The sequence below is a fragment of the Bombus terrestris genome, chromosome 9 (genome assembly GCF_910591885.1).
Source record: "Bombus terrestris chromosome 9, iyBomTerr1.2, whole genome shotgun sequence".
Classification (NCBI taxonomy): Eukaryota; Metazoa; Arthropoda; class Insecta; order Hymenoptera; family Apidae; genus Bombus; species Bombus terrestris.
Window position 1 is genome coordinate 2,334,743 of NC_063277.1, and position 27,407 is coordinate 2,362,149.

Here is a 27,407-nt window from a genome sequence, read left to right on the forward strand (position 1 = left end):
TTTTTAAAATTGAAATTATTTAATGAAATCGTTAATAAAAGTGACAAAAAATTAATTTGAAATATAATTATTAAAAATAATGAATTTTAGGTTGAAAAAATATTTTAAATAAGGAAAAAATAATGAATCAAGGTTTTATGTATAATTTTAGGTCTTTTCTTCATAATATATGTATAATATATACACAATTAACAAATATTACTAACATATTTTACAAAATTAGATTATTTTATAACATAAATTCTATTTTGTTATAAATTTCCCAAGTAAGTTTCCAATAATTTATGAATGGAACTATACATGAAATATTAAATATGATAAGTGAATGAAATTTGAATTATAAACTGTACATAATTAACAATATCGAGTAGCGTTACTCGTCCCAATCATCGGTATCTGGTTGAGAGTCGTACTCGCTGGTGGCCGAATTTCTATCCGACGCAACTGCATCGCTTGGTTTAGGAGGAGGAGGAATCAAGCTGGACATTCTTTCGAGAGCACTACCTCCGGACCCAGCGATTCCCTTTCTTCTGAGTGCTAATTTTGCGTGCAAATCAGCCATTAAATCTCCTCCAACGGATGCAGAGGACCAACGATTTCCTTCTTTCTCCTCTGGTGGTACAGTATGTCTCAGTTTCGCTCTTCCTATACCACCAGCGTTGCGAATAGCTTCCATTAAATTAGATCTGACGTCCGGTTTGATTGCCTTATTCAGATCCTTGACAATTTTCTTTTTGTCCGGATCTTTAATTTGAGATTCAGGAATGGTTGTTTTGGATTCAGCTGGAGGCAGTGGCGGTGGAGGCGGTGGAGGAGAAGGAGGTGGTGGTAGTGGCGGTGGCGGTGGCGGTGGTATCGATGGATCTAACAACGATGAGACTAATGAGGAACGGCTATCGGTCTTAGAGTTCGAAGAAGCAGAAGTCGACGTGTCTGACGCGATCAAGGGCGGAGGAGGAGGTGGTGGAGCAGGCTCAGTAGAATCTTTTGAGAAATCGGTATCGGCAAAGCCAGGTAAGTTTGGGATAGCACGGTCATGTTTTGTACTCGAATCCTTCTCGTCTATTGTTGATGTTGGAGTTGGTAGATCAAGCCGAACGGTAGGAGTGGTTACTGCTGAGGAAGGTGCAATAGGACTTTGAGAATTAAAGTCTAAAACGAATTTTTCATCGTCTACAATTCCAGGTAGATCCGGAAGTATTAGTGGTACATTTATCTGTGGCACCTGCATGATAGAATATTTCATGTGACGATATGTTCTGTATCCTTCTTTACATTTTATAAGTAATATATTGTAATTAAACAATATTAAGATTAAATTTTAATAAAAGATCTTACCTCTCCTAAGGTTGGTGTATATAGATAACTACTAGATAAATCCATTTCTGATGATAACCATGGTTGTATAATTGAATCTGGTGCATCTTCTATTTGCTGCTTGTCATTTAATTTGTGAGAAGTCTGTTTAGTAGATATCTTATATGGATTGTCCATACTACTGAACAATAGAGAATTGATCGAAGATAATTCAAAAGGGAATGTCACTTCGTTGTTATCTATATAAAGTTCTTTATTAGATTTAGATCGAACATGATAAAATTGTAGCTTTTCTTGCAAATTATTATTTGATACATATTGGCCATCTTCTGTTTTACAATTAGAAGATAGATATGTTTCAGGAATATCTCTTATAGGTACAGAACACTTGTAAACTTTTGGTATCTTATTGATATCATCACATTGAGGCGGTATAGCCAATTCATATTCTTTGTATGTATGACTAGCAGGATACCTTGCAGCAGAAAACATCTTTACAGCTTTTAAATTTAAGTTAGTTTGTAAATATTTTAATCGATCTTGAAGTTTTGTAGCCCTGTCTTTAACATTTGATAATCTACAAAAAAATGTATTAACATTTTTGTATAAATTAAAAAAATTTTAATTCCTAAAATATTTAGTAATATGGAAGAAAAGTACCTTTGACCATTTTGAAGAAGCCTTTTATCAATAGATTCAAATATATAATTAACAGCAGAATTTAGATTGTCGAGAGCTTCTGCTATTTGAACTATGGTTTCCTCATGCCTTAAATTATCAGGAATAACACCTAAATATAAAATTTATATAAAATATGTTTATTTTTTTATATTTTTCCTTTTATATATATAAATTAATTTATTTACCAATTTCAGTTCGATTTGGCATTATTAATGTTTTTTAATAATATGTATATTTTCTTAACTCAATAAAAAATCATATTATGTTCCGTTGCAGCACAATACACACACATAATTACGTTGACATTTAGCCATATACAAAACATTTTGCATAGATTAAATTTTTAATACACTTATCATCACCAGTTAACCTGATCCATACAATCGTATGATAATCGAAATAAATTTAATAGTTCTTTTGGAAAGTTTACATGTAGATTTACACGTAGATCTGCCATCAATTATTTTTACGAAGTGTTCATGTATGTGACAGTTAAATAGAATGCAATGGTCTCTTTTTATATAAAAGAGAATAATATATTATTTACATTTTTTATGTCATAAAAAATATTTGATATTATGGAATAAATAAACATTCATTATGCTAACATCTCAATGATAAAACTATTGTGTATCTGCCTTGATACCATGAAGATGATCGCGAATCTGTTCTATTATTTTTGATGCAACATTTAAATGTTATAAAATTCTGATATTCTATTTTATATTTAGATATATTTTACGTCACAATAATCTATATTTAATAACACAGATTATATATTATATACATATACATTTACTTGTAATCTGCTCAGTTCTAACAAAAAAGTGTTGTTTACTTTAATTACTAAACAATATTCAAATAATCTTTTATTCGTTTATTATTGAGTCTTTAAAGTGGTAAGATTAAAATGTATGTATTTTAAAATTAATTATAAATTTGGAAATTATTTCATTCATCATAAAATTCCATTAAATTAGTTAATTAATGTTATTTAAATAAATGCGTGTGACAAAACAAAGAGATTATTTATTTAATACTGAAGACATATATCATAATTTACCGATAACAATAATTTATCTTTTTATCCCAATCCCATGTAACAATTTGTATCTGACAATTTATCTAGATTATAACATTTCTGATAACTACCTATACTCCGTCTAGCTTTGTAAGTCCATGCATGAAGGTCTTTCAATATCAATTTGTTAGAAATTATATTTCATAAAAATTGTCTAAAAATAAAACATTACAAATAAATTATACATAATATGCCATAAATTTAAAGAGATCCAATCAAATTAATATTGATTACTGTAATGTATGATAATAATATACTCTTGTATGTAGCAAATACTATTGAATATAGATATATTTATATATTTAGACAATGGTTATGTTGGATAATATGATAATTTCATATTAATACATAATAATGTTTTACTTATAATTTCTAATATACCTTAACATTTAGTTAACTACTCTTTTTTTCTTTGTAGGTTATGGATTATATCAATCTTTTAACAAAACATGAAATATTTTGCCATAAAATATGACGAAGTGTACATAAATTTATAAAATAATCTTTACTGTTCGCGATATATGAAAATTAGCTTATAGCAATAAAGACTAAACGTTTAAGAATATGCTTATTCATTGCTTTTTGATAGATATAAATAAAAGAGTTCTGTTTAAATATGTAAAACAATTTATGTTATCACTACCTGCAACGGCAAATCTAGCTACAAAGACTAAAACACATTATGAGATGTTGGGATTGCAACCAACTGCAACTTATAATGAAATAAAGTCTGCATATTATGAATTGGCATTAAAATATCATCCTGACAAGAATAAAAGTGAATCTGCAAAAAAAATGTTTTATGATATTTCAAATGCATATGATGTACTTAGTAAATATGAAACACGCAAAAAATATGATAGAACTCAGCTAATTAATCAGGATTTGCAGAGTTTGAACAATAAAAGTTATGAGAGGTTTAAACCAAAAGACATCGAACAATATAAAAATCAATCTAAGAATATATTTAATTTTGATGAGTGGATACAACAACACTATAGTTGTACATTACAAAAGAATTTATCAGCAAAAAGAAAACAAAAGGTAAATATGGAAGTTTCGGAAACTTCACACAAAAGTCCAGATCTACTTGTTATAATAATTCTAATAATATTGACAACATTAGTAATCCTCATTTATGAATACATAAATAATAAGAGATATGAGGATTCTAAAGCTGCACAGAAGTATAGAAATAAATGACGATTGTATGTTTAAAATTAGTCTTCATTTATATAAAGAACACAATATAAGAAGAAAATTATGATGAAAAATATGTCTGTGTGGAACATGATAACATTTACATGTTTATTTTATTAAGCCCCGTATCCAAAACGTGTACAGTTTATATTATATATTTTAACATATTTATTTCAGAAAACGAATCTATTTTAATATATCACAATAACCTTACAAAATCTAATACATTAGTTGTAAATTATCTTAATTATATTATCTATTAATTAAATGTTACAAATATTTTGATGTATCATTTGCGTTAATTACTTAAAAATATTGTTAATTAAAATTACGTGTTTCTTATACATTAAAGAAAATTCAATATTTAAAAACTTAACTGATTGGAATACAATGCTGTATTATAATAAATGTAACTTAGTATGGTTTAAAATATGGAAAACCAGATGGTACTGGCATTGGCATTGAAACAGGTCCAGCTGGATAAGGAATAGCAGGAGCTAGACTTCTAAAATTACTAGCTATTGGATATCCAGGACCAACAGCAGTATGTGATTTTCTTATTAACTCTCTCAATTTATCTACTTTAACTTTACGTAGATGCATTAATTTTCGACGTGATAAAAATTGTTCTAAAAATTCATCTACTTCCATATCTCCAGCCAAAAATTTTTCAGCTATGGTCTGTATATTAAAAAATACAAATATTACTTTGTAGAAATCACAAATTATGTTCAAGAATTTTAACACATTGCCAAACAAATGAGTTTCACATAAATCTTTCTGAAAAGAATGATAAACGAAGAAATATAAATATAATAAAAATTAACATAATGAAATATGAGAATGGCAATGTATTAATAATTATAATAGTATTAAATCATACTTCTGATTCTTCTTCAATTTCTGCTGCTGCTGTTTGCAATAAATCTAATGCAGTATCAGCAGTCATTTCCCCAGACTTATTTTCTGTAAATATTAGAAAAAATATAATAAGTATTAGTTATTATTTATATATTATATAGAATACATAACTGGTAAATGTACAGTGAAAAAGAAAGAATACATACTTATCTCATCCAATTTTTCTTTTACGCTCATGCATAATCTACTTCCCTTTTCGCTAAGTTCCTTTAATATTTGTTTACCTTCTTGTAATTCTGGTTGTTTTGATAAATTAAACTCTGCCAGAGATGTGTTACTTGCCATTAATAATTCTTTTTCAGTTTCTAAATTCTTAAACTGATAGAAAGAAAAGATGTGAAATACATAAAATTCCACAGATAGAAAAATTATAAATTGGAAACGTAAAATACCTCTAGTAACAATTTAATTACCTGCTTTACATCTTTTACAATGCCTTCAAATTTTGAATCATCGTTTAATAATTCCTTCAGTTCATCGTTCGTTAAATGTGATAACAGACCTAGTGCTGCAGGTATGTCTGGTTCCTGATTTGATTTAAACATTATTTAATATTAATCAGTTTCGCGGAGTTATGATAATGTTCATGAATTAAATTTTATTTTTTAAGCAGAATTGTTGTCGATTTATTTAATTATATTACACAGAATCAACATTTTGTTATACACACTGGTTAATATAAAAATACATTGATTGACCTTTCCACATAAAAAAAAATTTTATTAATTTAGTTATAATGTGAAATTGATTATTATTAAATATAATTATCAAAATTTAATACAATTTTAATCGCGTAAATTTTATAAAAATATGCGTTTCAATTAATGACACAATTTTTAGTTATTATGGTATCACTTGAAATCACTGTAAAATAACAAGTTAATAGATACACGACTCAATGTAAAAACCATGGACTTATATATAGGTCTGGCAACTCATCCAATTTTTAGCGGTGGGGATGTCATCATTTTGTTATATTCCCTTACAAGTTGCATGGCGCTATCATACAATTTTTTCAGTGCGCATGCGTCACATCAGTGACGCATAATAGGATGATCGCGATTAATGCGTTATTTGGCGTAAAATAACTATTTTCAAATTTCGAAACCAAAGGAGATACTTAATCATCGGAGACAAATTTTGTTGGAAATTTATTTATTGAAAACATCTTAGAATAAATGAAAGTTATTAGGTAAAAAATAAACATTACAGAACTGAATTTTGTTTACAAGAAGGAACAAAATAAAGCTACTTTTATAAAAATGGAAATATCAGATTGCATCTTCGAGTTAGATTGTTAATGAAAAAAAATTTCTTACCCCTTAATATAGTAGAAGATAATTTAACTAAATTAAACAATGAAAAAATTAGTATTTAAAATAAATGAAAAATTTTTTATATATGCATTCAATATTTTGTATTTATTACTATAACAACATAAACATACATAAAACAATACTAATTTTGCAGACAGTATGTTGCAATAATTGTATCTTTGAATCGCATTTTTTCTTATTATATATTTGTCTTTAAAATGTTTTTTATGCATCGGTTATAGTTATCTTAATTGTGTTATTTCAGAAATGGCTTGCAATTATTTTTTTTAAATCCACATTTTTGGAAATTTTAAATAACGAATATTTTTTGTTGTATTTATATTTACTACTGTAATCCAGCACAATACATACACGAAACATCTTTACCATATACACTTTTCTCCCAAACACAATCACGATCGTATAAACGATTCTGTTTTCTTTCTACCTGCCTCTCTTTTCTATTCTGATATATGGCAGCCTAGTGACAGTTTCTTTCGCCCGTTGTGAAGCAGCGTAAAGATCACTAAATGTGCATTCGCGTTAAGGCAGTTTCATGGTAGTACTAGAACCATACGGTTAAGAAGGGAATTAAAATACATCAAAATGGCGATATCCCCTCAATAGGAGTTGTTGGATGGCCTCTATGTAGCGTTCTCTTTCTTAGGCACTGACGTATTCTATTTTTATATTTTTATGGTTGTAATTGTAGTATATTGAAAACAATATTAAAATAAATGAACAATTTTAATATTTTAATCTGCATTTATAGTATTAATAGAAACAATTCTTATTTAAAGTGAAAACTTATATTTTGATAAAAACTCAATTATATTCCTTATAAAATAAAAATATGAATAGGTTACAATTATGTTTCCAAAATCTTACGAGCATAAAGTATGTAAATTATGGAGGTAAATATATGGATAAAAATTCTAATGTATGAGAAAATGAGTATATAATATCTTAATTGTAAATATAGTTTGTAGATATATTCATCGATGGGTTGCTCCAACTCAATTTGAAATAACCCGAAGAAAAAGAAGGTTACCACCTCAACCTGAACCAAAACGTAGTAATTTTATTGAGTGGAATAGAAATGCAGAAATATACGCATTTAACCAAAGACTTTCAGAAAAATTCGATATTGAGAAACTGAATCAAGCATTTATACACAAATCATATATCCTTGATGAATTAAAAAAGCAGGAAAATATGGGAATAGAGGATCCTAAACTAGATATGCAACATAACGAAGAATATATTAAAAAAGGGAGAGAAATAACTTCAACAGTTATAAAAAAGTATTTAAATAAAAGTTTACCACGTCTTCCTGAAATTGGTATTATGTATGTATAAAATATATGATATGTGTTTGTTGTACACAGAAGTATTATAAAAAATGTATGAGCTATAATCAAAAAACAAAATGTTCATGTTATATAAACTGCAGATTTGAATTTCTAAATTTATTTCTGATATATTCAATTATATTTTAGGGCACTTCATGACTATCTTATGTCTCAAGAGATATTAGCTACAGCAGCTTTACATATTGGAACAAAAGACATTATTTTAACTAGTGTTTGTATATAATTTAATAATTTTAGTAATTCATTGTTCTGTTATAAACTAATAACTTTATTATATATTATTTAGGAACATCCTGTGTCCCAAGAAACATTGGCACAAACATTTACAGCACTTGTGGGAGCACTTGCTGAAAGCGTTAATATTGATCACACAAGTGCTTTTGTCAGAGATTTTTTAATAGTAGGATTAGCAAGCAAAGATCTAACTGAAATATGGTGCCCAACTAAACCATTCGAAATGTTAAATGATGTAATTTCTACAGAGAAGAAAACACCTATAGAAGCAAGACTTATTGGACAAACTGGAAGAAATACACTTTTAGCTGCCTATCATGTTGGAATTTATGTAAACAAAGAATATTTAGGTTCAGGTAATATTTTTAAATACTTGAAAGGCACAAGTATCTTATAACAAATAATTAATTAATTACATTTATAGGTTTTGGACAAACCATTTCAGAAGCAAGAGATGTAGCTGCTATTAATATATTAGCTCAGATGTATGGATTATACCACACAAGTCAACCGCTACGATTTAACGAAAAAATAAATATGTCTGCTTGAAAACAGTTACCAAATTTGTATACCAAATTTGTAGAACGTTAAATAATGTTAATTATAAATGTATATATGTACATACAAAATATAATTAACCCTTTTTACAATAATGTCGTCCTACTTATATATTATTACTGCAAAAATAAAATGTATTGAATAATTTATTTAAGCAAGTTAATGAAAGTATTAAACAAGAAATATAGTTTCAACAAATTATAGGTAATAAAAGTAAATAAAATACTAATATAAGACTTAAAGAAATTATATTAAGCATCAGTAAATACATGTTTGGAATCAATTTTCCTTTTATCTAATACTGAAGATATTTAACATGTATTGAACACGACTAACATTTTATAAAAGAGAAAGCATAACTTCATATCAAATAAAAATATACAGAAATATTTGAAATTGCTTGCAGTAAAAATTTCATGAAAGTAATATTAAAAATATATTGTTTTAAAAAGAAGTTAACAAACATGACAATTATATACAAATCGATATCATTATATAAAACATAAAGTTTTTTATTTTTGTATATTATATTACTCTATTTTTAAGAATATTTTGTGAACGCAATAAACTACGTAAGTATGTATGTGGGAAAAAACTGCATAACGGTATTAGCAGCGTCCGTATTATGTGACATAAAATTTTGCTTATAGTGAAATAGCTGAAATCGTCTCATGTTTATGGTATGATTTTTATTAATCGCTAGTTGATAATATTACGAAAATTTGTAGCATAGTTTCTTATATGATCAAAATATTAAAAAACTATGTAACTATGTGAACGATAAAATTATCAAAAATTAATAAAGCATTTTTAAATTATTTTATACTTTCTTGTTTTAATATTATTTTTATTTTACAAACTTCACATAAATTTAGCGCATAGCTACTATTATAACCAGAAAGTTGATTACAATACAAAAGAATATACAAAATAGTTCACATTTTTCATTTCTTTATAAAAATGAGGATTAACATATGAATTATTTTTACACGATTCTAGTCATACATTCTACGTTTCTATTACTAATATTATTTCATACCGATTTATACCATTGTTGTTATTTTACATCAAAATAAAGCAACTTATTATTAAAGACATTACTATATACATAAATCATAATTTAAGAATTATAATAAATATTTTACATTTTCCCTAAATATGAATTCCAATTCTATTTAAAGAAAACGATTCAAATCATGGAATAATATAACTACATATGTACTATATATATATATATGTATATTTTGCAATTGATTAAAAATATGTATATAAGAATATGAAATTACGGACGAAAGAATATTTTAAATTTAATACAAACAGCATACATATCCTCGGTATATATGTGAAGACGGCAGTAAAGGAAACGGCCATATTATTTCAGAACATATTTTTCAAATCAAAGATACTTAATTATTATAATCACAAGTAACATTTCAGAAATGAAATTAGATTTTAAAATAGCAATTTTTTTTAGGTGGTATAGGAGTTAAATATCACCCAAAATTTTTCTATATCGGTCGTAGGTATAATATTGATTACTTATGATTCATGCTATCCCCTTTAAGGTGGTTCATCCTTGTCCCCATCCGCACTCCACCGCTCTGAGTTTCCGCCACTTCTACCATCTCCCTCTTTCTCTTTCTCTCTCCATTTTTGTTGCTCTTTTTTTACGGTCGTCTCGCTTCTTATTCTCTCTATTTCTTTTGCACTTCAGTCAGTTTCTTTCTCCTTTCCACGCGGCATCGTTCTTTCTTTCTTTCTTTCTCGCTTATTCACTTACATACATATATATATGTACGCGTGCGCGCACACAAATATACGCAATCGCACGTATTATCCCACTACTTGCTCTATTCCTGCGTGTAACGACTCAATGGCGTTGCCACACCCTTTCGCCATCGAGTAATCAGTGTTATTGTTTTACAGTTCCATTTTTGTTATTATTTCTTGTTATAAGGAGCGTAATGTATCGATTCGAGAAATATTTTAAATACATCGCGACAAGGTGTATTCGTATTTAACGAAATAAAACAGGGAGAAAGGACGATTCAGCATTAAAATCGGTTATATCGATAATGAAGGAATAATATGTAAAGAAACCAATTTGTGTAGTCTACGCCCCTGGATTCTTGATGTTTGGGCTTGGTTTTACAGATATACCATATTACATATTTCGTTTATTTCGAAACAAATTTTAAATTTGCAGTATGAAATAGTTCATCGTTTTCTTGTTTTGCAAACTTTTAAGTTTTTGAATTTGTTTATATACTTTAAAGTATATTTTCATCAATTTTAAGTTGCATTATAAGCCTGTGTGGTATAAGCATTACTGTAAATTCTGGGTTACAAGATAAATAATTCATTTTTTAGATTCAAAAATTTTGAAGTTATAAATAGATTATGGGTGTTTATGTAAATTCATATTTTTATGAACACATTCAATGATATAAAATCTAGGCAAAGGTTTGATCCTTCCACTAAGATTATAACGACTACTTTTTCGAATATTTTATTTATTTTTACATTTATATATGCATTCTGTACATGCATTTTTGCATCTTTAAATTTCTCCTAAAAGCTCAAACATTCGCAATCTATAAGATTACTAATATATTTTACTACATAGTTTCGTTTTATTAACATGCAATTTATTTATTATATATAGAAACTATTCTCATAATTATTATATGTTTCCATGTTGTAATATGGTAAAGTTCGAAACCGAAGCATACCACAATAATAGGAAATGTATAATAAATGATGAAACCCTTATGCCAAAATGATGAATGTACAAATGTTTTATTTTTCGGTAATGAAGCGAACTTAATGTCTTTAAATCTCGAATCTATAAATTATATAAAATATTGAACGTGGCACAATAAACGTAGTATAACAACAGTGATTATACTCTACTTGATTCATCATTCCATCTATTTTATATTTAATCGCGAACTTCTATAATCTATTGAATCGTACATTTACGATATTGGCATAAGGGAAATGATATAATGTATGGATAATAATACATTTGAGTATGCAATACGTATATTATATACGTGAAGTAAGTTAGTGAAACGAAACTATTTCGTACGCGTACATATACAAATACATGTATGTATTTAGAATATGTCAAACGTTTTTCTGAAATCTCAAGAGATCAGTGGAAAACTTCGTAGCCTGTTTAAGACTCGGTAGATCTCTCATTCTCTCGTGTATTTGCCCCCCCCCCTCTCCCTCTTCTTTCTATCTCCTTCAACTCAGTAAAACGGGATTCTTTCCTTCTCTGGTCTGCCGTTCTCCGTATACTTGTGTGTTGGTGGATTGCTTGGCGTCCATGAAACCTTTTGCGACGTTGCCATGCGTATGCCAGTAATGCATCGTTGCCGGGCTCTTGCACTGTTCCGTTCCTTTTTGCTCGTTCACACGCTCTACCCGTCTCTCTCGTACCTTCATATGTGCGCGGCCAGGATCAACCATATACCCTCCTCCGACAACGGCCGACATCCCTACCCGTACTATTCACAGCCCCTCCCGGCCTCTCCTCTTCATTTCTCTGCTCTTCCCTCTACCCAACCCTTCTCTTCCCTTCTGCCCGGCCGCAAAGGCAGCGAGTTTGCTTGTGCCCGATACAGTGCCGTATACATCGCTCTTAACTTACTTGCACCTACGCTTTTGAAAGTCGAATTTTATTAGTAGAAATTAATACACCAACTGCCGTTGATATGACTATTTTTTCAGGATTAAAGTATAGTTAGATAAGAGCAATTATCAATGAATTTTAAGAAAAGAAGAATTTCTTGCACTTATTTGAATTGATGATAATAAATGATGCAAAGTATAATATTTGATAACAAACTCTTTATATTCTTGTTATTGGTTTAATTCCATTTTCTATCTCAAGATTTTAGTGAAATGATTCGGAAGATTCTGACTATGTGTATCTTTCCTAAAGAATGAAAAATTTCGAAGACGAATGTTCTATGTTACATTGTAAAATATAGATATTCTTGAATATATGTTTTAGTTAAATATGTAAGAAAAGAAATTTGATATGTATGTTAAAGATTAAAAGTTACTACTATTATAGATATAATGCTACTTTTTTTTTTTAGAATTAAAATCATCTGCATTCGAATAATCATTTTTTACTTCTCATCGTACTTTAATTGAATCATTTTATATCAATAAAATATCTAAAGTATTTGTATGGCATAGTATATTTGTCATTGTCTTTTTCATTTTTACTGAACGTATTAAATAGGTACTAACGTATTATCTATTTAGTTCATAAAAATTTCAAATTCCAAGTGAAAGCCTAGATTAAAGAACGCGCAACAAAAATGAATGAAAATTTGGTTTGAATGTAAATAGCTGTACTTGAAATATGTATATCGAACAGCACGAATAATGAAATATATAATAGTAAACAATAAAATTTGAAAAAAATGTAGATATAATGTATATACGCTACTGGAATAGCTACTAGGACTTAGTTTCTTGTCATAAAAAGAAAAATTTTTATAAATATCATAATAAATTATAGTTGGACAGAAATAATAAATTCATGATAGAAAGATGAAGTTGAACATTCGATCTAACATTTCTTAATTTTTTCATCAAGACATGAGATCAAACGTTTTTGTTAAATAATGATACTTTTTCCAGTGTTTCTTCTCAGTTACATTTAATTGTCAATTAAAAGCAGTTTTTATCCACACATACATACATACATATAACAGCGTTTTGCATATATCAGCGTTTTGTTATATATACATATGTAAGTTAACACTAGAATTATTAGTGATTAAAATAACTGATTCATAATTTTTCATGGAAATTTCATAGATCAATAATATATTTTCAGGAATTTGAATGATCATAAGATTATGTATGTATTTATGTGCATAATTGAGGATTCCACTTCGTATGATAACAAAATTTATATATTTTTTCATATACCTTCAATTTAAATTTCTTTATCATAAACTTTATAGTTTTGGTGTTGTGAATTCTACGAACTTACCACACAAACAATTTCATACAACACATTGTAAAACCTTACAACATTATAGTTAATACGTTTCTAAACTATCACCTTTAAGTCGCGGAGATCTTTAGGGTTGTATACATGTATCTCTCTTTCCAACATGCCGTTATTATCTAAAATAAACTTTTCATATTTTCCATTAATTTACTATATTTAAAATTCTGTCTATATTACCTTACAGATCTAAGATCCAACGATATAATATACATTAAAAAACAGAAAATAAAAGGAAAAATGTGTATTCGACGAGAAGTAGTGGCACTGAGGGGACCAGAATGAAACGGTCCTGAGCTAGCGTAGACCTCTGTCCCCCGCGACGCTACGTCGTCAGTCGGTTCGGTTGCTCGCTCGTTCTCGTTCGTTTTCCCCCCACTTTGTCTCGCACGTCCCCGTCCCCTTATAACCCCACCTGCCCCTCGCCAGGAAACTTTACCCTCACCCCGCCGCATTCAATGCCTCTCCCCCCGGACCTCTCTGTGATTCCGCCTTGCCTGCTGCCAGCCAGCCGTCCGTCCTTACGTCCGTCCGTCCACCGTTTGGGATCTATGGTTGTGTCGGTGGATTTCGTGACGTTAACCTGGCGGCCCTGAAAACGTTGGACTGACCGTACGATTTTCGACTTACCCTTATCGTTGGGGTCGCGAATGTGAGACGCGAGTGCTTTTTTTAATCACCATAGGTTGTCGCAACTGGAATATACGCACGGACTAGTTTCGGGTAAGAGAAGAGAAATGTGTGTGGTGAAACTAACCGATACATTCCCCGGTCGTGTTGAACGCTCCTCGACGGAGTGTAAGAAACTCTTAAATAACTAGTGATTGACGAAAAGAAATGTTGGTGTAGAAGAAAATATTGCCTAAACGTAGTCTCTCAGGTTCTTTTTTCTTTTTTTCTTTCTCTTATACACATACGCGCAAATCTACATATACACGCATACACATATACGAGCGCGCGTGCGCATGTATACGTACATACATTCGTACACGACCACACATACACAATCCTTTTCTTTTATCTTCCTTTCTTTCAACAATATACGTAAATGTGTGTAATTTATCCTTATTCTCTTGTATAGCTATGCTTGAATTTGTGTACATATACTGTTAATTCTCATTGCATAGTACGTTCTATCCTTTCTTCTCCCCCACCTTTCTTCCACTCTTTTCTTCAGATTTATTCTTCTCATTTTCGGATAGAATACTATTTTTGATTTTATACCGGAATATTCAAAATGAATTATCTGTGCATTGAGAACACCATATGTATATATGAGTAATTTTTAGTGAAGTTTCAACATTTGTATTGGCAATATTTTTTCTTCGGAAGTTAGATTTGATTTCTTTAAAAATGCTTCAGTATTTATTTGTGAAAATTTCCTTAGAATTAATCTGATTTGAATAATATTTTAAAGTGATACTCCTTTGTATGATACATTTAATTAGTCTCTTACATATACTATTAATTTTATAGTGTTGATTTATATTATAAACCACATTCTATCCTTTTTTCCTCTCCCCTGTCTACTTTTTTCTACCACCTCTTCCTTTTCATATTTATTCTGTTTATTCTTGGTATAAGATAAACGGGGAGATAATAGAAAAAGAGAGAGAACGAATACATCTGCACCTGTATTTAAGCCTAAACAGTTATATAGTGGTATTACGAAGTGTACAATAGTGAAATCCATGCATTCTGATAGCATCGTAGCTGGAAACGATTCCGTAATATGTGCTGTCCGTGTACGTCGTTTGTAATGTTCATCTGCAACATTTGAAGTGCGTTCTAATCGGTCGTTCGTTCATTCGTTGGTCGTTCTCATCGATTCATTTTATTCGTGCCGTAGTAGTTTTATTTGTTTCACTTGTTCTTCGGCCCTTCGGGCACAATTATACATGTTCTCTCGTTCATGTTTCTTCTTGCAGTTCCCAAACAAGTCTTGTCGCCGTTCACGCATATTTTAACCTGTGTTCTAAGATTTTCAAGAATAACGTGTTTAAGTGGTGCTCCATGGTGTTTAGAAGTTACCGACCGAGTGTATTACTTCTATTTTCTGGCTACCTGCGTATTTAGATTCGTGTACTCGTGTTTCTTTTTGCCTGCGACGATTTTTAAAAAAGTGTCGTCTCAACGAACCTCTGTGTGTTTTCGTGATATATCGCAACACAAGTGTTCCTCGCAAAGTTCTTTCCTTTGATACACGAGAATCGCATTTTATAATGATGTCCCGGAGCAGTGGTGAGAGTGCTGAAGAGTATTCAAGATCCTGAAATAGCGAATCTAATAATAGGCGATATCTTATTCCGACCACTTTTCGTGTGAACTTGAAGAGATAACAACGTGCAGCGTGTGATTAATTAACGAACAAAATCGTACGTATGTTATATAATTGTTATATGTCCGAAAAATGAAAATGTAAAAAGAAATGTTATCGATATAGTGAATGGATGAATTATAACACGATCAACCCTTTCTTTCGTGAAACGTTTACCGCCTGGGGAACAAGCAAACTCATGATCGCAACTGTTGAACCTATGATGACGTGTCTCGTTCGTTTGCATTATATCAATCTTTGTTTTCCTTAACGTTTCTTCTCTCGTGAGCGATGATATTACGTTTTAATTAGACTAGTCGTTGTGATTTATAATGTTTTAGCTAAGTGATAAAAAATGGTAGTTCTTCTGATAATTGCGAAAATCTTTGGTTAAAGCAATGTTTTCATTTATTTAAACACTGACCAATTTCTTTGATTTTCCTCGTTCCTACATATGCGTTAGAGAAGAAGAGATTCTAAACGATTCTTCGCTTTGCTACACTCTTGTTACTTCTTTTATTCAATGTTAGTGACATTTAGGTTTAACTCTATTTTTAAATCGATTCAAGTTGAAGACTTTCCACTTCGTGGTACAACGGTTTCTCTTAACCTTACACATATGCATGTAATTCCACTGAATTTAGTCGATTCTCTGCGAATGGAGCTTTACAAAATTTTATTGCTTATTCGAAAAGTGAGTTCAAAATCGCGATTGAGGATGTCGACTATCTAATTTTGAGTACACGCCTACAGTTATGTAAGTGAACCGTACGAGAATCGAGTACCTTATCAGTTATCTGCAAAGTACTTTGATCGGGTAGAACAGTTCGATGCTGCGGTATTGATATTTCAATAAATACTCGGCTTGAATTTTCTTCGAATTTTCGAATTGTAAACGAGATCTATTTTTTTTTTTTTTTTTTTTTCTAATTCGTTGTGTTTTTGAAATTTTCTTCTTTTTACACTTAATTTTTTCATATAATCTTTTTAATCTTAGATTTTTTAAATTTTAGAATACGAATAATAGAATTTCTATTATGTTATTTTTTATTCTTGAAATAAGTTATACGATGGCTTGTGAAAAATGAAATCGGGATAAAATTAATTGTTATGAACAAGATGACGGAAGAAAATTTTAAACTTTGAAATGATAGATTCCTTCGAACTCATACAAAATGCGATAATTATATTGCAATTTTAATTTTTTAGTTTTCTGAATTTTTTTATTGATTGGAAATTGACTTTTTTTCTCATTTTTATGCTTTTTTTGAAGAAGATTCTGCGATTTTTGCATATGAAAGGAAATTCTTAGATTGTGACTTTAATTTTGCCCTTTAAGTTTTCTACTTGTCCAGGATGTAATTCTATTATTTTTATCTTTTACGACTTTTGGTTCACACTTTAGCTCACATTATCGCTGACACAATATACTAGTTTTCGATTTGCGACTTTTTGCTCATATCAAGCGCGAGCCTGTGATTTTAACTTGGATTTTTTGCACTTCTGCGTTCGCAGAATTTGATTTTGATTTCGCATATTTTGCAATATTATTCACACGTTGTATCCTTACCCTTTGCGTCTTGCTGTTAATGGATAGTCCTCCTTATTTGTTTGATTCAGATAAAAGAAATACTCTAGAATTGCTATTAATTTTATGTCGATATCGATAATCATGTGTAGAATTATCAGTACAGACATAGAAAATTAGTCATGTCGTGTACTTCAAAATTTTATTTATTTTTATATAAAATATTTCTTTCGTGATTGCAGTTTATCTAGTTTTCTTCTTGATAAATTCTCGGTACTGGATAGTTCTTCCAATATTTATTACGAAAGATTTATTATAAACATCTCTTTTAAATATTTACTTTGATTTTTAAAATCAAACGGATTCAGGTTAAGCCACTACAAAAAATCGAAACACTTCTCTTCCATTTATGTTAAACAGATTTTAAAACATCTTCGTGAAATTTTCAGTGCCTTCTATGTGTTTTTTATGTCTGTAATAATATTTGTGAGTCATTCGTTTGTTTTACCAGTTTTGTATTATCTCAAAAAAAAACTTAGTTTCAGTTTTTAAAGAATATTCTCAATGAAATAGAACAATTTTAATATTATGAAAAAGTAGTGTAACATTACATAAAAACTTTGGAACATATTGTTATTCTATAATCGCATCTACGAAATATTGTAAATTCCTAGTAAATTATATGTTTTTTAATCAATATGAAATTATGTTCCATAAAGTATATTTAATAATATTTTTTAGGTATATTTCATTGAATTTATTCAAAAATCTAGAATATAAATGCTTAATATTAATATTATACATATATAAAATTACTGTTTTACAATATTTAAATAAGAATAAAAATTTATACTTTACCAGTAAATTATATCGTAATCTAATGTAAAAACTAAAATCGTGAAAAATTGTTTAATTAGAATTTTTAATATCATTTCTTGTTTCATATTTCTTTGATTGTTATTCATATTACTACTATATTTGTTTCTAAATGTGATGATTACTGAGAAATTAAAAAATTTGTTTGCTATTCGGCTTAGAAATATGAATCATTTTTGTACATTTCCTCGCGAGGAGTGTACTATAACTCGTTATTACTTCTAAATGAGTCATAATAGATAAGCAAAATTATTTCTTTTTATTTTTATTTGTAATATTATTTTATCCATAACATTAGGAAAGGAACAAATTATTTATATTCGTGTTTGTATAATACATCTGTACCATTTTCATGGCTCATCTTGTATACGCAAAATTTTGTAGTACATATTTAATTTCGCATGTGGCCACCATTTTATATAATCCATCTTGTAACACGAATACGTATAGTTTCTGAATTATGCAATTTTTGGAATCAGATTCTTTAACGATGAAAAATTTTGTCTATGTTATATAAATATCATTGAATATTCATAAATTTGATGTAGGAAGTACAAACAAATGAAAGAAATGAAAAAAATTTGAACTAAATTCATGTATACATGCAAAATATATTGTATGTATGTGTGTGTGTGTGTGTATTTCTCCTTTAATGTGCGGTTATTTTCCTTATGTATATGCGCATTGCGTATGAAGTCATAGACATAAAAAATGGATTATGGTGAAGTTCTATGTACTTTATTGCTGTATGTTTATTGCATTAATAAACGCGATGACATATTTTCAAATATACTTTAACCATATTCTCGTTGCAAACGCGGTTCAAAAGTAGTGAAGTCATCTATAGATCGCTATTAAGAAGCAAAAGCAAAAGAATAAAGTAATATGGATAACGATACTGACTATATGCAGGTTCTAGTTCTAGTACTTAAAATCATATTCAAAATATTACTAATAGGGTATCTAAGTATCCTTAAAAGTAAGTTTAATAAATTTTATTGATTTTGAATGGAAATAATGTACAAATCTATGCTTTGATTTATTATACAATTTCTTCATGTAATCTACATATTATAGTAATAATTAGCCAGCTCGTGACTAATAAAATCAGTAATTTTATTAGTAATTAATCTATACTTTGGCCTTTCTTGTTTCTGAAAATAATGATTCAAAAGTACTTTTTAAATAATTCGAGATATCTTCCGATATAGCAGTGATATAATTAGGAAGTCGTATCGGGATGCGCAGAAGAGTTTTGAAACAAAATACAGTCCTTTTATTGGTATGATCTATCACTTCGCACTCGCCCTTTTTACGCGTTGACGCGCTACAAAAGTACAGTCCAGTTCGGTTTGATTCGACTCTTCTCGGTTCGACTCGGCTCGACTTTGAGTCACAACGACTGCGGAGCTATCGACCGTTCTAGGTTTAGCAAGATAATAATAATTCGGATGGAATGTATTCAGCGCGCGCGCGGGAATGGAATGAATTATTGTACGCTTTATACGTCGCTGTATTGGTTATTATTAGTTTTAATACTAACGAGAAGAGTGATGTACTAGGATATTCATTGTCGCTTTTAGTAACTTTTTATTTGTTACCAGATTTCCTCCAGATAATCAACATAAAGTGGTTCAATTTTTTCTAACGAAAATTGGTTAGGATCTTCAACGAATATAAATAAGAAAAAATTATTGCTTAAACATACGTTATTTGAAGTTGTATTACAAATTTATAACAAAAATAGAAAATATGGATAAAAGAATACTTACATCTATACAACTTGATGTTATATCACTAGACTTTTATATGTGAGTGGTTTGGAAAAGAGGTATCTTAAACATGTATTAGTACACGTGATGAACTAAAGAGTTGAGGAAGAGTTGATTAATTCATTGAGATGAAGCAAACTTAAAATGATCTTCTTGGGATAATAATTTAATTTTTTACTGTAATTAAGTATTCTATCAATGACCATTAGAAACAGTGACCATTTTAAAATGGGGTATTAAAACCTAATCATTAGATCGATAAATCTATTCTTATCTTATAATACAGTAATTATAAATGTATTGTTATCGTCTTCAGAATATTTTATAATTTTTTAATAATGTTTCAAACTTCCTATATCTATGTAATTTTTTTTAATTATGCAAAATATGGCAAAATGGTGTAATACGCCATATATAAGATTTATGTTTATATTTATGTTTGTGAAGAATATTTATTTTCGGAAGTATAAACTGGTTTTAACTTTTTACCTATACATTACGCGTTCAAATGGCTGATTAAAGTTATGTAACAGGTTTTGGAACCACATTTTCAGGGTAGAATGTAATCATACCTTTTTTTAAAGATTGCATAAACTTTATATAGTTTGAAAAATTGAGGTTAGAAATCTCTTAATTGTATACGCGAGTGTAATTTCATTATAAGCTGCATCATTAATTTGTGTCCTTGCAATGCGATTGATTAAAAAGTATATACGTTTACAAAGCACAAATTAAAATACTTTTTAAATCAGAATAATGCTTATATACTTTATCTATGTATCGATCACGATACATATATTTCAATAGTTACGTTGACAATATTTTTTCATAGAGACTACTAATACATTTTCTTAGGAAGTATTAAAGAGAACTTAAATTAACATCCAGAATTTCCTTAGAATTGTCATAATCTGAATAATATCGTTCTAAAAGGATATCCTAAATTTACAAAAAATTTAGGCGATAGTTAAAATAAATATATAAATATAGATCACTAAAATGTAATTTTTTTATGAAGTTGTATCGTTAAAAGTTTTATGTGTGTGTGAATGAATTTTAAAAATAAAAAATATCGATTTAGTACATAGCACTAGATTCTTTTGTTGTGTCTGTTACGTAGAAATTCATTTTATTTTTAAGGCATAGACACATCTGCAATGCGTTCAATGTTGCTTACGATAAAATTATGCGTGATTTTACATGGGAAAAAGTCAAGGAGCATTTTGTTTCTTGTTATCTACATAGGCTTGAATTCAATGTGTAAATTTTTCCAGTTTTGATACATAATAATAGACTTTCAAAAAAATACAGATCAGGGTTTTAGCTCAGTTTTACATATAAATATAAAATTATTTCACACATTTCACATTAAATTAAACATTAAATATTTGTGAAATATATTATAGAGTAACATAGTTATTTGGAATTGTTTAAACTGAAACAATTATGTGAATGTATTTAAAGAAGACGTAGAAATCAATTATTTGTATAAGTTTACTGACAATCTTAACTATAAAAGTTTTATTACCTTTGACAATATAATTAATTAATATGTAGTAAGTTAAAGTATAGTACTATATAAAAGTATAGTAAGTTATAGTAAGTTATATATAGTAAGTTATACATCTGTGCGATAAATTATAATCTTACTTTTTTCGATTCTTTCTCCCGTTACTATTTTATTTGTTTTGTTTATCTATGAGACTTTCATCGTTATATCTTGTTACGAAAGAGTTTTGATGTAACGTGTTTATGTTCATCCATCTTTTTGGCTGAACGTTGTTGTTTCGCAATCTTTCATAAGTCAAGTCTTATAAGTGCGCTACTAGCACTTCATGAAATGTAACTATATCTTTACCTTGCAAGGTAAAAGACCTCTATTCTTATATTAGATCTATAGAAAGCTTAAGTACACACACACATTCAAAATATCGATATTATCTAACATACAATAGCAAATAAAGCTTATTATTTGTTATTACTCAATGAAATAATAATTATTTATTTTTTCCAATATAAATATTTTGTATGTATATTTGATATAATTTTTTCTGGAATATATATACATAATTCTGTGGTATACATACTACGAAGATCGATCGTTTCCACTGCGTTCAAGATGACATATTTTGATTTTAAACGCGATGTATTTTTCAATGTAGGCGAATGAATTTATTGCGCACGCGTTTAATTTTTATTTTAAATATATAATAAATATTTTACTTTTATCAAATTCATAAATGTAAATTCTTAAATATCAGTTGTTATTTAAAGACGATAATTAATATTTAAGTAATACATGGTATTAATAATGAAGTATAATTATTAAAATTTAAGTAGTGGTTCACATATCTTTCTGATCTTTCATGATTATAGCGAAAAAATATTCATTACGTTATATGTAGGTTATACATAAGGATATAGCTTAAAGTCCTTAATTTCTCCTTTTGTTATTTGACATATGATTTTAGAGATAGGAGAACTATCTTTTGGAAGGAGCTGGTCAAATATTAATCGCAAAGGCGCATTAGTATGGTGTGTACAATTATGTACGAAAAACGCATTTTAGTATGATTTACTATCTTACAAGATCTTTGTTCTCTTCTTATTCAATAGTAATTTATACATGTGGTCACAAAGAGAATTTTTATTACTTTTAAAATATCAAATAAGTTTACTAATTCGTTAGGATAAAGTATATTTTCATATCTAAGTTGTAGTTCTTCATTTATTTGAATCCTTAAGAAATTCTCCTTCATTCTATTAATATAAGTTATAAATGTACATATAGTAAAATATGTATCATATTTCTCTTTCAAAGATATTGTAGATATTCGTAGTCAAATAATTAATAATCGTTACAAAATTATGAATTATAAAATTGTTTTAAAATAATGTATTCTTTATGACAAATAAGCAAAATATCAATAACTTACGTTTTATTTACAGGAACACTGCCGGGGATATTGCCGCTGCTGTCATTATCACCGCTACAGAGATTCAAGAACGAGTTGATGTCTAAAGATGAAATGTCCCTATATGCCAAGTAATTCATCCACCAAATTAAAAGCTATGGTTGAACATTAAGAAGAGGAAGAGAACAAAATTATTAACTCCAAGAGTACAAAAAAACTAAGAAACGAATGGAAACGAAACGAAGAAAGTACACAGAAGAAACAAAAGAAGAATAGCGTTAGTAGTGGAAAGAAAGGATCGAATGGCATAAACTAACTTTAAGAAGAAAACAACATCGATTCGGATATCCTTGGTGCAACCAGTTGTCGTCAGTTGCTGTATGCGCTGAAACTGTGCGCGTATGTGTTTCTCGTTCTGCCATCTTGAAAGTCATCCAATTTCTTTCTCTTAGTAGCGCGCTGGGTCACGTGTACCGGAAGCGCGCACGGTGCGTGCATCGTACACGCACTGTGCTAGGCTACTATGAAACGAAGGAACATCGGGTCGAAAGTAAAACCAACAAAACAACACGATAATAGCACACGATAGAAGAACTGCATAATGAAAGCGAGTTTGACGATAAATTTCTTTTATTGCGGGAGTGATAACGGGTGGTGTAGCAGCAGTAGTAGCGGTAGCAGCAGTAGGAACGACAACCCCGAAATAAATACAGATGACACTACTAGCAGTAAGAAAAACGGATATGACAATAGTTTTAACGGCAATGATGAACCGCGAGTGGAATATAGTGTGGAAGTTGTTAAGTGTGAGCCACGTGGCAACAGTGATGATGAGATTGTCAAGCAGTTATATTTCAGCGAGGTGTACTCACACTAATTTGTGAGTACTAGTAGAGAAAGAGAAAGCGGGAGACAGAGAGATAGAAGCCACCAAGACTCTCGTGGAGAGCGGGGCACTGAAAGATATGCGGACCTTTGTGCGAACAGCTGAACCGGAAGTTGTGAGAACAAGTGGAGTGCAACGCGCTCCGCCTAATCGGTGATAGGGTCAGTCGGTTAAAAGAAGACAAAATTGGCATTCGCAGCGACGGCAACGCGGCATCTTTCACAATTACCTTTTTCTCTCATCCCTTCCCCCTTTTTCTTGTTTCGTTTCGTTTCACCTCGTTTCCTTTCTCTCTCTCTCTTTTTCTCGAAACTCTTTGACTCGACTCTCACTCATTTATTTTATATATGTATATACTGTTCTACTCTCTGTTGATTACCGAAAAGTCTCACCTTTTTATTTCTCGATCGAGTAACATTCGTTAAGTATATATCGTATAATGGTGACATACGCAATTAAAACGTTGGAAGGATAATGCAAATGAAAATTCGTCGTATAGAAGCCGCGTCGCGTTTCCCCACAATAATGAAGGTATACTTTTCTAAATACATACATACATGTATTGAGACGATCGGTGCTGGACACTCGCATGGCCGTCGCTGGATCTGTTTAGATCTATATCTTATGATACTACTATTTATGTAATTGTGCTTATTTTGTATAGTAGTTTTGAATATTTGTTTTATATATAGGTTATAGATAACCTACACTTCCAGAAATCGACTATAGTCAAAGGAGAGTTAAAGTTAAGTATTTTTATATCCACAATGGCACATTGTTTTTTGGATTACCAAATGTTTTGAGATATCTAGTTTATTGGATTAAATATGACATCATTAAAGATAAAGTCAATATATGTATATTCTTATCGCGGAAATCGTTTTCTCACATCTTTTGTTATTTAGACTTGTCATTAAAAAACTGATCATATTGAGTCTCTCACAGATTTCTTCAATAGACTTCATGCTATTCAAACTCTAGCTCATGTTTTCTTATCATACTTCGTAAAAAGTTCAAAAAGAAGATACATGAAAGAAAATTAGTTCTCGAGCTTGAAAAGACTTATCGATGGCCGTGCGAGTGTTAAATCACGCTGTTCCTTCGATACATGTACGAAATATAGGAAAAATTTGTGCAACCAAATCTATAGCATGTTTTAGCATGTGAACGGCGATTGTGAGTTATTTCAATATTTCCGAGATATTTACAAAAATGGAAAATACATTTTATAGATATTTCAACAGAATGTGTATTAAAATCTCTAATTAGATTAAAAAATTTCTTAAGTTAGTAAGTATAAAGAAAATATGGAAAAACCACTTCAAAAATTTTCTTAAGATAAAAATTCGAAAACCGTAGTAGAAATGTACAATTTAATTAAACAATTTCAATTCCAATTTTTCATAATCCTAACAGTCGAGGTTCTCTATTTTACCTTCGTAGTACCGTAACTAAAAATTCTGTACAAAAATCATAATCGCGTGTATTAATGCGCGCGCATGTCCCTTTATGTGTGTTGAACTCGGCGGGAAGATTTAAACAGCAGATACTAATTTGATATTTCTCCAACTGTTATCTACAGAAATCGTCGCTGGAGCAACAGCGCAAGAAAGAAATTTGAAAAGTCGGTTAAGTTGTGTTACGAGTGTACGAAACCGAGTGGCGTGGAACGCATGAAAGTGTATGTAAGCTAACACAGGAAGAGAAAGAGAGAGAAACAACGAGCGAACATCAGAGAAGAAGGAAGAGGTAACGAGAAATAAAAAGAAACAACAACGTCACAACGAAGAAATGAAGACAGTGTGAGTAATAGTGGAAGCAAGAGGGAAATGATAAAGAAAAAGAAAGAGTTTACGAAGGGAATAGCTTAGTGAGAAGAGAAGCAAAAAGTTCGCGCGACGTACAGTATAATGTGGAGTAGCGTGTTTCGCAAAAGTTTTTAAAAAGTCGATATAGAATTTATAAATAGATCGGTTAGTATACTCACATATGTGCACGCGTACGCATGTGTGCGTGATTACGCGCGCACATGTACGTGATTTGCACTCGAGACTGAAGCGGTGAATTATTCTCGCACGGATTGACTACTCGTGGGGGAAATTTGAGATCCGGCTTACCTTCCACAGCTGACGTCATTACCGGTAAGTTGTTTTTCCGTTACCAGTGGATTTATACCTTTACGACGTTAAAAATTCTGCTTTGTTTTTTTATGATTTGCTTTTTCCCCATATATTTAATATTTAACTTTTGTTTTAAAAGGTAGATATCTTTGGCTCTTTGCAGGATACTTATCTTCTAATGAAAATTAATGTATTGGTTCTTAATAAGCTTCTTAAGCATTAGTTATATTTATGTAAACATATATTTATATATGAGTTAAAGGAGGCATCACGTTAAAAAAGATGGTTAATATGTAGATATATTACTCTTACTTTTTGTTGGAAATCCAATAAAATATTTTAAAATGAAAGTTTCGCTTTCAGTTTTTTGGCAGTCAAGAGTAGAATTAATTTTTTTCTTAATGAAGACATGAAGGTATATTTCTTTTATATGATATCATGAAAGACTATTTTCAATTAACGACAAATTGACAACAGTAGAAGTACACGAATGGGTTTTTTAATTTTGTACATTCGAACGTGTTGTACGTCGCGATGATTTTCTATGTCTTCTCCTTAACGCTGCGTAGATTACTGATGACCCACGTTGATGATCTTATTATGCAGCATGCATTTTACGCTAGAAGCACGTACTTCGTAATGCTCATGGAACTATGAACACAGTTATCGTGAAGAAGCAATAAGAATGATACACAGTCATACCCAAATCAAATAACTCCTTTGATTTTGATTTTATAATTTATTTTTGTTCCTATTAAGATTGTTTTATTTAAGATAAAAAAAACTACAATAAATTTTCTTTGTACCTGATATATACTGGTTCACTATATATTTAATAGAATAACTATCCATTAACTCGACTAACGATTATTTAGATTAACTATTCATCTTTTATATTTCCACTCGACACTTTAATAACAATGATTAATTGATTATGAAACTGATAACAACAAATTATTGAATATGACTTAACAAAACAGCGTTTAAAATATGCATAAAATTAAAAAAGAAAAAGGTGTGTGTGATCAAAATAATTAAAAAGTCTTTGGAGTATATTTGTATTCTATACAAAATTATACGAATACCATGTTGTACTATTTCATTTGCCTTTTCTTTTTTTTATTTTTTTTTTTTTTTTTTTTAGATAGTTCCATTTCGTATTGATAATTTTGTGTTGTATATTTTAAATACTCTTTTATTGCATACCAATGGATTAGCTTACAAAAATTAAGCATAACGTTATGATATTTTTCTATGTATCAAGTGTGTTA

The 27,407-nt window shown here is 29.6% G+C and overlaps 5 protein-coding genes and 1 long non-coding RNA gene across 20 annotated transcripts in view; 3 read left to right on the forward strand and 3 right to left on the reverse strand.

The window, feature by feature from the left end:
- Nucleotides 1-146: 146 nt before the first annotated feature.
- On the reverse strand, nucleotides 147-2,611 carry LOC100646112 (WASH complex subunit 1). Its single transcript, XM_003397500.4, has 4 exons — nucleotides 2,184-2,611; nucleotides 1,978-2,107; nucleotides 1,339-1,894; nucleotides 147-1,225 (listed from the first exon to the last, which is right to left on the reverse strand). The coding sequence occupies exons 1-4, from the start codon at nucleotides 2,203-2,205 to the stop codon at nucleotides 374-376; spliced, it is 1,560 nt and encodes a 519-aa protein (XP_003397548.2). The 5' UTR covers nucleotides 2,206-2,611; the 3' UTR covers nucleotides 147-373.
- Nucleotides 2,612-2,891: 280 nt separating this feature from the next.
- On the forward strand, nucleotides 2,892-4,373 carry LOC100645838 (dnaJ homolog subfamily B member 9). 4 transcript variants are annotated; one of them, XM_003397499.4, is made up of 2 exons: nucleotides 2,892-2,910; nucleotides 3,498-4,373. In XM_003397499.4, exon 2 carries the CDS (start codon nucleotides 3,644-3,646, stop codon nucleotides 4,280-4,282), a length of 639 nt encoding a protein of 212 aa, XP_003397547.2. In that variant the 5' UTR covers nucleotides 2,892-2,910; nucleotides 3,498-3,643; the 3' UTR covers nucleotides 4,283-4,373. The 4 variants fall into 4 exon arrangements, with proteins under 4 accessions (XP_003397547.2, XP_003397546.2, XP_003397545.2 ...); XM_003397498.4 differs by lacking the exon at nucleotides 2,892-2,910 and adding an exon at nucleotides 3,071-3,169; XM_003397497.4 differs by lacking the exon at nucleotides 2,892-2,910 and adding an exon at nucleotides 3,180-3,340.
- On the reverse strand, nucleotides 4,358-6,075 carry LOC100645721 (vacuolar protein sorting-associated protein 37B). Its single transcript, XM_003397496.4, has 4 exons — nucleotides 5,614-6,075; nucleotides 5,347-5,518; nucleotides 5,163-5,245; nucleotides 4,358-4,960 (listed from the first exon to the last, which is right to left on the reverse strand). The coding sequence occupies exons 1-4, from the start codon at nucleotides 5,743-5,745 to the stop codon at nucleotides 4,694-4,696; spliced, it is 654 nt and encodes a 217-aa protein (XP_003397544.1). The 5' UTR covers nucleotides 5,746-6,075; the 3' UTR covers nucleotides 4,358-4,693.
- Nucleotides 6,076-7,073: 998 nt separating this feature from the next.
- Nucleotides 7,074-8,776, forward strand: LOC100645128 (39S ribosomal protein L44, mitochondrial). The gene is made up of 5 exons (XM_003397492.4): nucleotides 7,074-7,430; nucleotides 7,499-7,865; nucleotides 8,016-8,100; nucleotides 8,176-8,479; nucleotides 8,548-8,776. Exons 1-5 carry the CDS (start codon nucleotides 7,370-7,372, stop codon nucleotides 8,670-8,672), a joined length of 942 nt encoding a protein of 313 aa, XP_003397540.1. The 5' UTR covers nucleotides 7,074-7,369; the 3' UTR covers nucleotides 8,673-8,776.
- A 5,412-nt stretch (nucleotides 8,777-14,188) lies between these two features.
- Nucleotides 14,189-27,407, forward strand: part of LOC100643368 — a 67,389-nt gene continuing 54,170 nt past the window's right edge. For 3 of the 12 annotated variants that reach the window (XM_012311376.3, XM_048408414.1, XM_048408415.1), the window contains exons 1-3: nucleotides 14,189-14,445; nucleotides 23,165-24,547; nucleotides 25,599-26,157. The gene's annotated coding sequence lies outside the window, so the exon portion shown is untranslated. The other 9 variants (XM_048408416.1, XM_048408417.1, XM_048408411.1 and 6 more) reach the window with 8 other exon arrangements.
- On the reverse strand, nucleotides 15,129-15,995 carry LOC125385614. The gene is made up of 2 exons (XR_007225084.1): nucleotides 15,862-15,995; nucleotides 15,129-15,786 (listed from the first exon to the last, which is right to left on the reverse strand). It is a non-coding gene; the product is annotated as an uncharacterized LOC125385614 (long non-coding RNA).